Genomic DNA, 15558 nt, shown 5'->3' on the forward strand with positions numbered 1-15558 from the left:
ATGGGCCCTACTCCTGGATAGTAAACACCGGGTGAGTGCCCTAGCCAGCAAAGAACATCCACCAGGAAAGCTAACAGTATGTAAAGCACATGGTTTCTTGAAATGGGGATGTGCAACAATCCATCATCCAAGAACAGATGATAGTGGTTGTTCTTTGCCATCAAGATTCATTGATTAGTTGCCAGATTATATATAGTAAATGTAAGCAAGAAAACTGTAGTAATTTCTATTGTAAAACTCTGGCCTATTATACTGTATAGCCAGGAAAGAAGAATAGCATGCCTAATCAAGAGGCTAACATAACTATTGCACAAAATTTCACATATGCAACATGAAAGAAGATAACATCCAGACATTTGGTTACTCACTGAGGAACTTCTAAGGTTGGTCCCCCCTTTCTCCTCCTAGCAGGCTTCTTCATATTCACAGAATCTTCTAGATCTGTTTCACTGTTCGTCAACATATGCTCTTCCTCAACTTTGGAATTTGTTGAACTTAATTGCCTCCTTAACCGCAATACCTCGCCCTTCATTGATGCAAGCTCTTCTTCAAGCCTCTTGGCTCTCTTTGCTAACTGCTCTTTCTCCTTCCCAAATCTTACAAGAACATTGTGGGTGTTTTCTGCATTCTCCTGAGCTTCTTTGGCCAATAGCTTCTGTTCACGTAGAGACTTGTATAACAGTTCCTTTTCTGCTTCTAGACTATCAGCTCTGGATCTGAACATCTCTACTTCCTTAGAGAGCAATAACGCATTCTTATTCATTTCGTCGAGAGATTTGGCAGCCTCCTCCAAGTCCCTTTCTACACTTCTTCTTGCCTCATTGTCTTCTGACATTTGTTTTTTGAATGCCTCGAGCTCTCTGTTCAATAAAGAGACCAACTTCCTTTCTTCTTTCAAATCTTGAGCATTAACTTCTGCTTTTTTATATATTTCAATCAGTTCTTTCTCCAAGTTTTCACGTGTCTCCTTGATGAACTTCAACTCATCATACAGACATTTGAGTTCTTCTTTGCTTTTCTCTAGATCATCTTTAACTGATTTAAATTCATGAGACAGAGTTTTTGAAGTTGATTGTTCCTCTTCCAACTTTCTCTGAAAACTTTCTTGCACTTCTGAAAATTCAGACTGAATCCTTGTAATCTCTGAGGCAAGGTCTTGGGATGCCTTTTTAGAACTTTTGAGATCTTTCACCAACTTCTCTCTTTCATGCAAAGAAGCCTGCAAGTTTTGTTGGCTTGCTTGAAATTCATGCTGCAAGTTCTTATATCCACCATCCTTTTTATGCAACGTAGCTCTTAAGCCATCCCTTTGCTGTGTCAAGTTTTTGATCAAATCATCATTTTCCTTTGCTTCACAGAAGCATCGCTCAAGTCTCTCTTTCAGCTCTTGCAGCAGTCTCTCTTTCTCAGATGCAAGCTCAGAATCACAAGCTGCCTTTTTTTCCGAAGATGACTTGAAATTATTATACTCTTTTTCTAGAACAGATGCTTTTTTACTCAAATCATTTCTTTCAGCAACTACCACTTCAATTCTTTTGTTCAAATCATCTAACTCTGACTTACTCATGACCAATTCCTCTCGAGATTTCAAGAGGTCCTGTCTCAACCCTTGTATTTCAGAGCTAGCTTCCTCAAGAGATATTTTGGCTTGCCCACAAACAGACACCAATTCTTCATATTTCCGTTCCTTTTCTGCAAGAGACAACTTGATGTTGTTGATATTGGTCGCCTTCTCATTCACTTCAGAACTTAGCAAATTTATTTTTTCATTTAGTACATATATTAAATCTTGTTTCTCCCTTAAATTGGAATCGAGTTCCATTTTATCTTTTCTTGTTTGTTCAAGGTTAGTATCAAGTCTCTCCATCTGCAATTTCAGTTCTTCGACAGCGTTCTTCTCAAGTTGCAGTTCCTGCTGTAAGCATAACACTGTGTTACCTGCAGAAGCCAATTGTTGTGAAAGGGACAACTGCTCTTCCTTGGCTTTTCTGATTTGCTTTAGTCTTTCCTCCTGTTCAGCCAGCACCTTTTTCTCAACGGACTCCTTTAGCAAATTTATAGCAGCTTCTTTCTCATTGAGGTTGGTCTTCAACTGTATGTTAGAGTAGAAATTTCAGTAATACTCCATCTTATCTCAGAATATATTGAAAGAAGAACGATCTTCTGAAATTGAAAATGTTGCTTACAGTTTCAATGGTTGATTCTATGGCCATCTTATCCTTCCAAGACAATGTATATAATGCACCAAGTACACCAGAGCCAATGATTCCAAGTTCATTTAGAATAGAAATGACAGTGCTTGTTTGCTTCTCTTGTTGATCCACCTTCTGGCATGAAAGTAATTGTTGTTGTAAAAACTAGTAATGGCTATGGGATACTTGTGTTATTTTTATCAAGCAAAGCGCAATGGAAGTCCGAACCTCTTCTGTAACATCTTGAGAAAGTATATTCTTGACATCTGGATTTTGAGATAGTGAAACCTGAGGCACTTTATCTTCTTGTGCTTCTGGAGACCACAAGATATTTAAAATTAGAAAACTTAAAAAATTCGAAACCTGCGGTGAAACCATGATTAGTGTATTGAAGGATTCCCTCTTTACCTGGCTTTTGAGGAAATGAAATCGGAGGCATGCCATCTTCTTGTCTATCTGGAGTCCAGAACATAAATGTCAGACAACTTAGAAAATTTATACACAATAGTAAAAGTTTGAAAATCATGATTCTCATATTGAAATATTCCATCCACACCTGGCGTTTGAGGAATTGGAATTGAAACATCAGGCATGCTATCTTCCTCTCTGTCTGAATTCCACAGCATACATTTAGTTAGCAAACATACAAAATTAAAGCATGGAATAAATACAATGCTTTCAAGCAACCATGTTCAAGGTTAATATATTAAAACACAATAGCACTGGAAAAAAATAGATATTGTTAAATGATCAGTTTGTCAGAGAAAATAATGATAGAACACTTTATTTTGCAAAGGGAGACAATGTGTCCAATGCATATAACCCTGTAAATACTGCATCATACATAAGACTTACAGGAATAGACATACGAGCCAGGTGCTAAAAGCCCATGCTACAGTAAACTATTTAGTGTGTGTGTGTGTGTGTGCACGCACATGTGCATGCCTGTAATGTCCTAACCTGATGCACTGCGATCTTTGGGCACTTGACGACCCTCAGCTCGTGACCTACGACCAACAGCCCTCGTGACTGCACTCCCATTTGCTTTGTAAGTAACTGACAAAATTAAGGTCAGAATGTCAGATAAATCATAAAATACTCAGAACTTCATTAAAAAAATCAGATTGCCTGTTACTTTATACAACAACAACAACTACGCCTTCATCCCAAAACAATTGGGGTCGGCGATATGAACCAACAAAGAAAATCATTATGGGTCTTCCACATGAATCCTTCTCCTCCATTCATTTCTATCCAATGCCATGTCCTCGGTGAGGTTCAAAGCATTCATATCCTTTCTTATCACCTCCATCCATGTCTTCCTAGGCCTACCCCGACCTCTTTTAACTAATATATTTTCCCATTTCTCCATCCTTCTAACTGGAGCATCATTAGGCCTTCGTCGAATATGTCCAAACCACCGTAAACGATTCTCTCTCATCTTATTTTCAATGGGTGGGCATAAATCTTGCTTACTACCTAGCAGATTATCAACTCAGTATTTCACATAGATATCCAGTGCAATATCATCCAATAACTGTAGGGACAAAAATATTACAATATGCATCAGGTGATATAGATCTTATTAGGATTCCGTGAAGCCCACAATTAAAATCCAAGGGAAACTGGAAATTCAGATCATTTTATAAGAGGTTAGAAATTCGAAAGCCTAGTCATATTAATTTCAAGAATAGAATATTGGACTTACCAATAGCTCAGTGTGCTTATGTCACCAAATAAATCAAAGAATGTGTGCAAGAGCTAAAAAGTCATATAGGTTGGACCAACGTAATTTCAGATATCATGTGAATATCAAGTACACTTGGGAGGGGAGACCATTCATTTTGACATGCTTTGGGGAGATATGAAAGGCTGTGTACTTCCCAACACTTGGTCTTCAAAAAACTTTAAAGAAAGACTTTTTATTCATTATTCTCCTCACAATTTCTAAAGAATGTAAAGTTGGATGTGCATGTGAAATGGTTCTTATTTGGAATCCCTTTAGTGTTACATCTATTTTCAGAAGATCTCTGATGACATTCTGCAATGTATTCAACAGCTTTTTTCTAGTGAACACGTATTTCATCAAATTTTCCTTGTTCTTTAAACCAGCAAGGCAGAAACAATCTCTTCATCTAATTGTAGAAAGAAGCATGATTCCAGTGACCTGAAACAACCATATACTGATCTGCAACCAAGTAAACCTTCAAATGTCATAGGATACTGAAGTAACTCATGGATTACTAGAAATACAAAAACCATAGGAATCATCAACAAGCAATACAGATGCTCTTTCTTTAAGAATGAGCTAGCCCCACAATTAAATTGAACAAATATAACAAAATTGGGAAAAAGAGAAAAAAAAGCCTAGTCACGGGAAATTAGATAATCAACATGTACGCTATCCGTGATCAACTTTAAAAATTACAAAAGTAAAAAGCAAAAGACAAAGAAAAGGAAGTCCAACAACAATTCTGAACAATAAAAACAAACAGATTTTCAGAAAATGTCAAAAAAGAAAACGTACGTTTCTCTAATAAAGAATCAGATAAACCAAAAGAAACAAAAACCAGCGTCCATCATTCTCATGACAAATGAAACCCAAGAATGATAAAGACTAATAAAACAAGAAACAATATCACTAGCTTCCCAGAGAAACTCAATTCTCAACAAGAAATCAGCTAAAAAGAAAACCTCCCAAAACCCACAAAGCCCACAAAATATTACACCCTGAGAAAACCATATAGGCCATGAAACCCAAGAATTACAAAGACTATTCAAACAAAAGAAATCACCAGCTTCTCACAAAAACTCAATTCACAACAAGAAATTAGAGAAAAAGAGAACCACCCAAAACCCACGAGGCCCATAAATTACACTCTGAGAAAACCATAGAGGCCATGAAACTCAAGAATCACAAAGACCAACGAAACAAAACAGATAAGTAGCGTCTCAAAGAAACTCAATTCCCAACAAGAAATTACCAAAAAAGAAAACCACCCAAAACCCACAAAATCGCATGATATCACGCCCTGAGAAAACCATATATGTGACATGAAACAGGGACAGAAACAACAAAAAGAAAGGAATGAAACCCACTAACCATTCACCAAGGAGCCTTCAATGGCATTGGCTCTAGACTGAAGGAATGGGATTGCTGAGAGACCCAAAAGTAGAACAACCCTCCTGTTCAAGAAGATGCTGTTGCTGTTCCCATCTTTACCAGCGTCACCGTGATGGTTGTTTCTTGTGGGTTTCACACAATCCATCACAATAGTGGGCCTTCTTGAGTGAGTTTTAGGGGTGGTGAGGGAGAAGTTTGGAAATGGAGAGAGCTGCAAGGAGCTCGCATTGAGGAACCCCATCACTCCTCCCTCCCTTAGCACCTAATAGAGAGAATAGAAACTGAACCAAAAGACTAGAAACAATCAACAGGACTCATTTCTAAAAACAATTGAAGTTGGGAATATGGTGGAAGCCACCCCATTTTACCATTTTATTGTCGGGGTTTAAATCACCCAGATGTAAAGGAGTATTTGCGGAAGTGCCATTTACATTTTTCTTTTTTTTTTCCTGATTATGTAGTTCATGTTAACAGGTTTATACTTTATATGGTAATGGAAGAAATGATATCAGGTGCAATGTGATTGCACATTTTTATGTGCCGCTTCAACTGATCACCTATGATCTGCTGTTGAGCTCTACAGCTGACAGGCTGTACCTCAAAGATGCCGTGGTCAGGTGCAGCAGGGTGCAATCACATTGCACCTGATCTTCTTTAATTGGGATAGGATTAATGATGATTGATGATGATAATGATGGTAAAACTTCACGAGTACACTGTTATTATTTTACTTTGTGGACCTGATAATTATATAGTCAACATGACACCTACTGGCCTGAGCAGAAATGTCCAAACCATAGCAGTCGTTTCTCTATGCTAATAAAAAAGTCATTTTTCATGATCGCTGCATGCCTACCATGCAGTGGTGCCGCATATAATGTGAAGTCTAAAGAAAATGTGGTTTATGTTATAGGTTGGATAAGATTTTTTTTCCTTATAATTGGATATGTACCATGATAAGGAACTCATGTCCAAATGATCTTTTTACAATCATATCATAAATCTCATTATTAAGGAAAATTATGCAAAGTAAAATATCATGATATATTGAAAAACTTTGTTTTTTATCTATAAAATATATTTTATATAATATATAAAGCAAACCAAAATTTATAATACAAAAAAATACAAAAAGGTTGCTTTTATTGCAATAACATTTTGATAAAAAAAATACACTATCTTAAAAACAGACAATATTGTGAAAATGTCACATTTTCTTCATGATTATATTGTCTTTTGAAGATATCAAGATAAAGTCTTGATATTTTCAAAACACTTGTAGCATACTTCATCCCGATAGCAGATCAGGTGCAATATGATTGCGCACTTTTGGTATGCTGATCACCCACCATCTTGGTTCACACTCTAGTTCTCATATTTCCTGTTCTCAGTTTTTGTTTTTTGGTAGATGACATAATATCTAGTTAAAAAACCACTACATTTTTCATTTTTTTGTACATTAAAACCCTACAAATGTGATCTACATTGTTTGTTCAGCAGAAAATGACTTTTGGATAACGTGAATATGACTTGTGAGCATGTTTTCCAAGAGCTTTAGGAAACAATGACCACTGGAAAATGTAACAGGTCATTTAAGTCCACCCTTTTCTACTATTGAAAACCACACACACACACACACACATATATATATATATATATATATATATATAGAGAGAGAGAGAGAGGAGGATGAGGAGGTTAATGTTACGACAATGAAGCCGTACATGATACTTCAAGTACAAGGTTTTGATGATGAACAAGTGAATCAACTGCATTTCATCTAAGGCAATGAAGAAAGATGACAATCATTGAAGAATTTGATGAAGAATCTTTAAAGACTAGTGTGCAAATGTTAAATTCATTAAAAGTCTTAGATTCTTGTAAGAGCCTTACTTAGAGTGCATATTTCGGTTGCATTTCAACTAAAAAGTCTTTAGAAAAACTTTTATAAAAGAACCCTTCATGAAAATCTTTTTAGAAAACTCTTTATTTAATTTTTCGTGTTTATTAGTCGACCAATAGACTCACCAGTCGACTAATCCTTTCGCGCCAAATTTTCTAAGCCAAATATCATTTTTGTCAAATTAGTCAACCGGACATAATGTCTGTTTTCTGGAAATTTAGCAGCAGTCGACTAATGATTTTATCAGTCGACCGAACAGAACATGTATTTTCAGAAAAAATTAGCAGCAGTCGACTGAAAGGTTTTTCAGTCTACTGATGATATTATCAGTCGACTAATTTTTTCTCTAGTCGACTAAGTTTCAAAACTTCAGATTTTCAAACGGCTTGATAAACATATTAGTCGACCGCCGATAACTGTCAGTCTACTAATAGTTAATTATCAGTTGACTAATTATTGTTCCAGTCGACTAATTTTGTCATTTTTCCTAAAACTTTTAAAAGGCGTGCCTTTTCATTTTTCAAACATTTTGATTATTCAAAATGGACTGTTTTGACACCCTTTCATACCCTCAACGTATGGAATCTTTCAACTATAAATATGAGTGCATTCTATACTAAAAAACAATCAATTTGAATGCAATTACATTGAATTACTCTTTGCTTTTTACTCATATTCATTTTCTTACTCACTTGATATTTTTCACTTCAGTTTTTCACTCAAATTCCTTTGAGAGACAGTGGATTCGTGAGTAGAGTATTCCAACAACCTCAAAAGTCAATTGCATCTCATTTGCATTCATAAGAAGGGCTCATAGGTTATTTTGTAAGTTGATTACTTATTCCATTTTTTTTGTAAAAGGAAGGACTCCTTGGTTTAAAGGAGTTGTTTGCTTTCAGTAGGTGTGTTACTGAAAGTGAGACCAGATTTGGTTTGTATGATCTTGTAGTTACACAAGGTTGATAGTGGAAATCTCAAGCGGGTTTTGCTTGGAGACTAGATGTAGGTCAGGAAAGACCGAACCAGGATAAATTATTGTGTTCTTTGTGTGATTGCTTTGTGAATTTTCAAAATCTGTCAAAATTCTGAAGATATTATTTAAAAGCACTATTCACCCCCCTCTAGTGCTCGTTGCCTCGATCCTACTGCACTTTCATTTGGTATCAAAGCAGGTTTGCTATTATTTTAATTTGACCATCATCTAGCATGGCAACAACATCATCTCAACACAAAAAAGGATGTTCCTCTGTTCGTCCTCCTCTCTTCGACGGAACAAACCATGGATACTGGAAAGTGAGAATGACAATATTCTTACAATCCATGGATCTCAAAATTTGTAAAGTTATTTCAGAAAAGTACCAAATGCCATCAACTGATTTGAGTCAATGGACCGATGAAGAAAAGAAGACTGTTTCACTTAATGCCAAAGTTATGAATGCATTGTATTGTGTTGTTGACAAGATAGAGTTCAATCGTATCTCTCAATGTTCTACAACAAATGAAATCTGACATACTCTTCTCGTGACTCACGAAGGTACGTCAAAGGTAAAGGAATCTAAAATTGCTTCTTTAGTTCATAAATTTGAATTGTTTAAAATGAAGCAAAATGAATCTATATCGGACATGGTAACAAGAATGATCGATATCACTAACACTCTAAAATCCCTTGGAAAAGAATATTCACAAGTGGATTTAGTCAGAAAAATCCTAAGGTGTTTAACTCCTGAATGAGAGAGAAAAACCACAGCTATTGAGGAAGCAAATGATTTAAACACTCTCATTCTTGAAGATTTGATCGGTAACTTAATGACATATGAAGTCCAACTTCAAGACAGACAAGAAGAAGAACCCACGAAGAAATCTCTTGCTTTTAAGGCTACTTTTGACTCTGAAAATTCAGAAGAAGATGAAGATATTGCCCTCATCACAAGGCAATTCAAAAGATTCATAAAAAGAGAAGATTTTAAAGAAAGGTAAAGAAAGTGGATTCTTCCAATCCTAATGAAGTCAAGTGCTTTAACTGCAAAAAGGCAGGACACATCAAGAAAAATTGTCTTCTTCTCAAAATCAAGCCCAAGGACCAATTTAAGAAGAAAAAGACATTTCATGCATGTTGGGACGATAGTGACTCCTCTTCCGATGAAGAAGTCGCCAACATGTGCTTTGTAGCACAAGAAGACTCGGTAAGTCAATTTGAGTATGATAATTTATTAGAAGCATTTAATGATTTATATGCTAAATTTAAGAATCTAAATTCTAAAAACAAAGAGTTAAATACTGTAAATTCAACTTTTGACTCTCAAAACAAAGTGTTACTTCAAGAGATAGAAGATCTCAAGAAGGAAAACTCTTGTCAAACATTTGAGATAAAAGAAATTGGAATTAGAACCAATCTCTTACAAAAAGAAATAACTAGTCTAAAAGAAAAATCAAATGATCTTTTTTCTATAGTGACCAAATTAAAAAATGGTCAAGAGAATCTAGAAAGACTTCTTGGTTCTCAAAGATGCCCGGTTAATAAAACTGAATTGGGATATAGCTTCTTTGATACTCAAAATAGACCAAACTATGTGGTGAAGAATCAAAGACAATATTCTCAACCATTTGTTCAAAGAACTAAATTTTCTAGTTATAATAGAAATGCATCTAATCATGGAGCTTATAATGCTTATAAGCCTAGACATGATTACTCTAGAAATGCTATATCTTTTTATCAATGAAAACCAAAATTCAAATGGATATGGGTTCCTAAGACTAACTCTTATGGACCCATAAATAGAAAAGAGTCAAATGCTTTGTCTTCTAATTTTGTTGTAAGTACACAAAATAAGGAGCAAATGGATATTGAACAACGGTTGTTCCAAACATATGACTGGAAGGCCGGAGTTATTTTTCACCCTTCAAAGTAAGGATAGAGGAACCATCACCTTTGGTGACAATAACAAGGAAAAAGTAATCGGTATTAGTAACATTGGTAATCCAAAATTTCCCTTGATAGAAAATGTTCTTTTAGTAGATGGTTTAATGCATAATTTATTATCCATTAGTCAATTATGTGATAAAGGTTTTCTTGTTTCTTTTGAACATGATTTATGCTTAATTTCTGATTTTCAATCTAAAAAGATCATTTTTAAAGGTAACAGAAGGAACAATGTGTATGAACTTTATCTAGATGAGTTACCCACTTTTAATGAAAAATGTCTTATTATTTCAAATGAAATTCAATGGTTATGGCACAAGAGACTTGGACATGTTAACTTTAAAATTATTTCCAAGTTATCCAAGAATGATCTTATTAGAGGCCTACCTAGAATACCATATAAGAAGGATCACTTATGTGATGCTTGCCAAATGGGTAAAGAAATCAAGAGTTCTTTTAAAGCAAAAGATATAGTTTCAACAAAACGTCCTCTTGAACTTTTACATTTAGATCTATTTGGACCATCTAGAATTCAAAGTTTGAATGATAGCAAGTATGCTTTTGTTATAGTAGATGATTATTCTCGATTTACATGGGTAATTTTTCTAAAAAGCAAAAATGATGCTTTTTCTGAATTTTTCAAACTTTGTAGAAGAATTACAAATGAAAAATCTACATCTATTATTAAAATTCGTAGTGATCATGGCGGTGAATTTGAAAATGAATCTTTTCTAAAGTATTGTGATTTACATGGTATATCTCACAACTTTGCTTTTCCTAGAACGGCTCCACAAAATGGAGTTGTTGAAAGAAAGAATAGAACTTTGCAAGAATGTGCTAGAACCATGCTTCAAGATAAAAATTTACCAAAATACTTTTGGGCTGAAGCAATAAATACAACATGTTACGTTTTAAACCGTGTTCTTATTCGACTAATCTTACATAAAACATGTTTTAAATTGTATTATAATCGTATACCAAAGATCTCATATTTTAAAATTTTTGGTAGTAAATGCTTCTTGTTAAATACCAAAGATAATCTTGATAAGTTTGATTCAAAATCAGATGAATTAATATTTTTTGGATATTCTTCTAGAAGTAAAGCTTATTATGTTTTTAATAAAAGAACATCTTCCATTGAAAAATCTTTACATGTTGCATTTGATGAGAATTGTGAACAGGTTATTCCTCTAAGCGAAGGAGAAGAAGTAATACTTCAAGAAGAACCTTTGATAGAGAGTACTTCTCAAGAAAATGTTCCTCTTCAACCGGTTTGGAAAGAAGTTCACAATCATCCACATGAACAAGTTATTGGAGAAATAAAGAGTGGTGTCCAAACTAGAAGGCAATTACAATATATTGCAAATATTGCTTTCATATCTAAAACAGAACCAAAGAATATCAATGGGGCTTGTAATGATGAATTTTGGCTTTTGGCCATGTCTAAAGAACTTAACCAATTTACTAGGAATGATGTATGGGATCTAGTTGATAGACCAAAGGATCATCTAGTAATTGGAATAAGATGTGTCTTCCAAAATAAGCTGGACGAAAATGGCGAAGTCATTCGAAACAAAGCAAGGCTAGTAGCACAAGGCTATAATCAAGAAGAAGGCATAGATTTTGATGAAATCTATGCACCAGTGGCTCAATTGGAGTCAATTCAAATGATGCTTGCTTTTGCTAGTTACATGAATTTTAAGTTATATCAAATTGATGTTGAGTGCATTCTTAAATGGATACATCAATGAAGAAGTTTATGTAGAACAACCTCCAGGCTTAGAAAATGAGAAATATCTAGAAAAAGTCTACAAATTAAAAAGAGCTTTGTACGGACTTAAACAAGCACCAAGAGCGTGGAATGAAAGACTACGAAATTTTCTAGAACAATCTGGTTTTTCCATTGGTCGGGTAGACTCCACTTTATTTGTTAAAAATCTTAATTTAGATATTCTTATTATGCAAATTTATGTTGATGACATAATATTTGGTTCTACTAATGATTCTCTTTGTAAAGAATTTGCTAAATCTATACAGGAAGAGTTTGAAATGAGTTTGATGGGCGAATTAAACTACTTCCTTGGACTTCAAATAAAGCAAACTGAAGAAGAAATCTTCATCAACCAGACTAAGTATACAAAAGAACTTCTCAAGAGATTTGGGATGGACTCATCGAAATCAAGAAGAAATCCTATGAGTACAACTACTTCTCTTGATAAAGATGAAAATGGTAAAAATGTAGATACTAAGCTCTACAGAGGTATGATCAGATCTCTATTATACTTAACTGCTAGTCGACCTGATATAATGTTTAGTGTTTGTATATGTGCTAGATTTCAAGCTAATCCAAAAGAATCTCATTTAACTGCAGTAAAACAAATTCTTTGTTACTTGAAAGATACTTTCGATTTTAGTTTGTTTTACCCAAAATCATCTTCCTTTGATTTAGTTTCATATAGTGATGCAGATTTTGCAGGAAGTAAATCTGATCGCAAGAGTACTAGCGGAACTTGTCATTTCTTAGGGAATTCCTTAGTCTCTTGGTTTAGTAAAAAACAAAATTTAGTGTCACTCTCAACAACTGAAGCAGAATATATAGCGGCTAGTTTAGCGTGTTCACAAGTACTATGGATTAAACAGACCTTAAAAGATTTTGGTTTGAATTACTCCACAACAACTATTTATTGTGATAACACTAGTGCTATAAATCTTTCGAAAAATCTTGTTCAGCACTCAAGGACTAAGCATATTGAAGTTAGACATCATTTCTTAAGAGATTATGCGTTAAAAAGAGATATTTCGTTAAATTTTATATCCACTAATAAACAACATGCCGATATCTTCACTAAACCACTTAAAAATAAAGATTTTATGAGAATTAGGAGAGAACTAGGCATTTGCTTATTTTTAGATTTATAAAATGCTAATTTTTTGAACAAAATCTCAAAATCACACCTTATTAGTCGACCGATAAACTTTTAGTCGACTGATGTTTTAAAAAAAAAATTTACTAAAGGAATCGCACCTTATTAGTCGACCGATAAAATTTTAGTTGACTGATATTTTTTTTTAAAATTTCAACTGAAGGGACCCGATACCCCTTAGATTTTTTTTACACTCATTTTTTTTTAAAAAGGGCAGCATTTCATTTTTACGCTCATTCGTTTTCCCTTTTCTTAAACAAAACTCTCTCTCTCTCTTCCGAAAATCCCTCGGAGTGCGGGTCGCACCCCTCCTCGCTGGAATCCTCTTGCCGTGACAAGGTGCCTCTTCAGCCAACGCCGCTTGTGGCAGCCTCTTCTCACCTGCCGTCATCCACAACGTCATCTTCTGTTTCTGTAGCAGACAAACTCCTCCTCGCCTCTTCACTCTTGCTTAAAATCTGTGGAAACTCGACATCCCTTTTGATGGGTTGTTACTGCCGATTGTTTTGTCCACTATCAACGACCTTGATCGTAGAAGGCACAGTGTCTGCATTGCACAAAGTGTTTCTGTTGCATTGGTTCTCCGCCACGACGCCAGACAACATCTTCCTCCCGCCAGACATCATTTTTAAAGCATTTGGAAGCTGACATCAACACCATCTCCAATTGTTCCTCTCAACGACTGTGTTGATCAATCACTCTCTGCAACTACGAATTTTTCTTTGACAGATGAATCTGTTTCGTTCCTTATCAACCATGCCTCGTCAGAAGACTGCATCCGCATAAGGTTCTCCTCCAACTACACCACAAGCACGTCATGGATTTTCTCTCAGACTACTCAGAAATCCTCTTTTATATGATACTTTTGGATCGATTTCTGCACTTCCTATTTTACTAGGCTGAAATGTCCTGTTTCACCTATTTTCTTGTTACAAAATCAGAGAATTATTCCCAGGCATTTCCCACCTTTTGACGCTGGTGCAGACCCTTTTCATTATCCTTTACTGATCCACTTGTTTTACACAAATTTACAAATTGATCATGAAACTGGATTTCTTTCCTCTCTTGTTCGCGATGTTGAAATTGAGTTTGATTCTAAAGTGCTTGGACAAATCCTAGATATACCACCTTCAGACACTCTTTTTAATACTATTGAACTTAATGATGAAAGAATTTTTGAACAAATTCTTCTTCCAGGTGCACCTCATTGTCCTTCTTTCAAAAATACCAATCTTCAAACTCGTGCACGCATTGCTGGATGAATTCTTGCCCACAATGTTTCACCTAAAACTGGTTCTTTTGATTACTATTCCATAGATCTATCTACGGCTATTTATGTCTTATTTATAAATATTTTGGTAAATTGGGCCAACGTGTATTTTACGAATTTGTGGAAATAAAAACCTTTTCTTTCGTATGAATGTCTTCTTACTCGTATTTTCAGATATTTTAAAGTACCCTTAACCAATGAAAAATATATTGAACAAAAGAAGTTCTTTGATCAAACTATTTTTAAACGTATGAAAATCAAATATCTGCCTCCTTTAAACTTTGATCAAACTGAACCATCTGAACCATCAATCTCTGAACCTTCACCATCTTCTATGACACCTTCATCTCAAGCAAAACGAAAGAAATTCTCTACTAGTTAAGACAATGATGAAGTTTTGCAGCGAATAGAAGCTTTGGAGCTGCATCAACACACTTTTCGTGAAGATGTGACTCAACAACTTTCTTCAATTCAGAAAGATATTGTTGAACTAAAGGAGATGATAATGCAACACTTCTCTTGATCTTTGATTAATGTCCTTACTAAACTTTGTTACTTTATGGGTTGTAATATTTTGAACTTGAATTTGCATTTTGCTTATGCTACTTCTGCCCTTACTCTTTTTTATTATGACAAAGGGGAAAAAAAAGACAGAAATTACATGAGAAATTGCATCACATGAAAATGAGAAAAAGATAGAACTTGCATGAGAAATTAGGAGAAAATGATAGAAGTTGCATGAGAAATTAAGAGAAAAAGATAGAAATTGCATATTGCATCATGACATGGAAATTACATCATGTGAAAACATTGAAAATTGCATTTATGAAAAAATTTTAAAAATGCATGAAGTAATGATGGAAATGCAAACCAATCAATATGTGATATATGTGCTTTGAATGTACTAACTTTTAATATTTTGCATCATATTGATAGGGGGAGTAAAATCTCCATCTATGCATCTAAATGCTCCATCTTTGATTAGTTTGTCATCATCAAAAAGGGGGAGATTGTTACGACAATGAAGTTGTACATGATACTTAAAGTACAAAGTTTTGATGATGAACAAGTGAATCAACTACATTTCAGCTAAGGCAATGAAGAAAGATGACAATCATTGAAGAATTCGATGAAGAGTCTTTAAAGACTAGTGTGCAAATGTTAAATTCATTAAAAGTCTTAGATTCTTGTAAGAGCCTTATTTAGAGTGCATATTTCGGTTGCA

General features: G+C 34.7%; 1 protein-coding gene across 2 annotated transcripts; it reads right to left on the bottom strand.

Moving 5' to 3' along the window:
* Positions 1 to 200: 200 nt before the first annotated feature.
* LOC149820497 (uncharacterized) lies at positions 201 to 5654 on the bottom strand. Of its 2 annotated transcripts, none has more exons than XM_089982786.1 (7): positions 5296 to 5654; positions 3153 to 3248; positions 2749 to 2802; positions 2601 to 2648; positions 2421 to 2506; positions 2187 to 2324; positions 201 to 2092 (listed from the first exon to the last, which is right to left on the bottom strand). In XM_089982786.1, the coding sequence occupies exons 1-7, from the start codon at positions 5555 to 5557 to the stop codon at positions 365 to 367; spliced, it is 2412 nt and encodes an 803-aa protein (XP_089838912.1). In that variant the 5' UTR covers positions 5558 to 5654; the 3' UTR covers positions 201 to 364. The 2 variants fall into 2 exon arrangements, with proteins under 2 accessions (XP_089838912.1, XP_089838911.1); XM_089982785.1 differs by having other exon boundaries at positions 2187 to 2327.
* Positions 5655 to 15558: the final 9904 nt, after the last annotated feature.

The sequence above is a fragment of the Nuphar pumila genome, chromosome 12, assembly GCF_984573655.1.
Source record: "Nuphar pumila chromosome 12, dmNupPumi1.hap1.1, whole genome shotgun sequence".
NCBI lineage: Eukaryota > Viridiplantae > Streptophyta > Magnoliopsida > Nymphaeales > Nymphaeaceae > Nuphar > Nuphar pumila.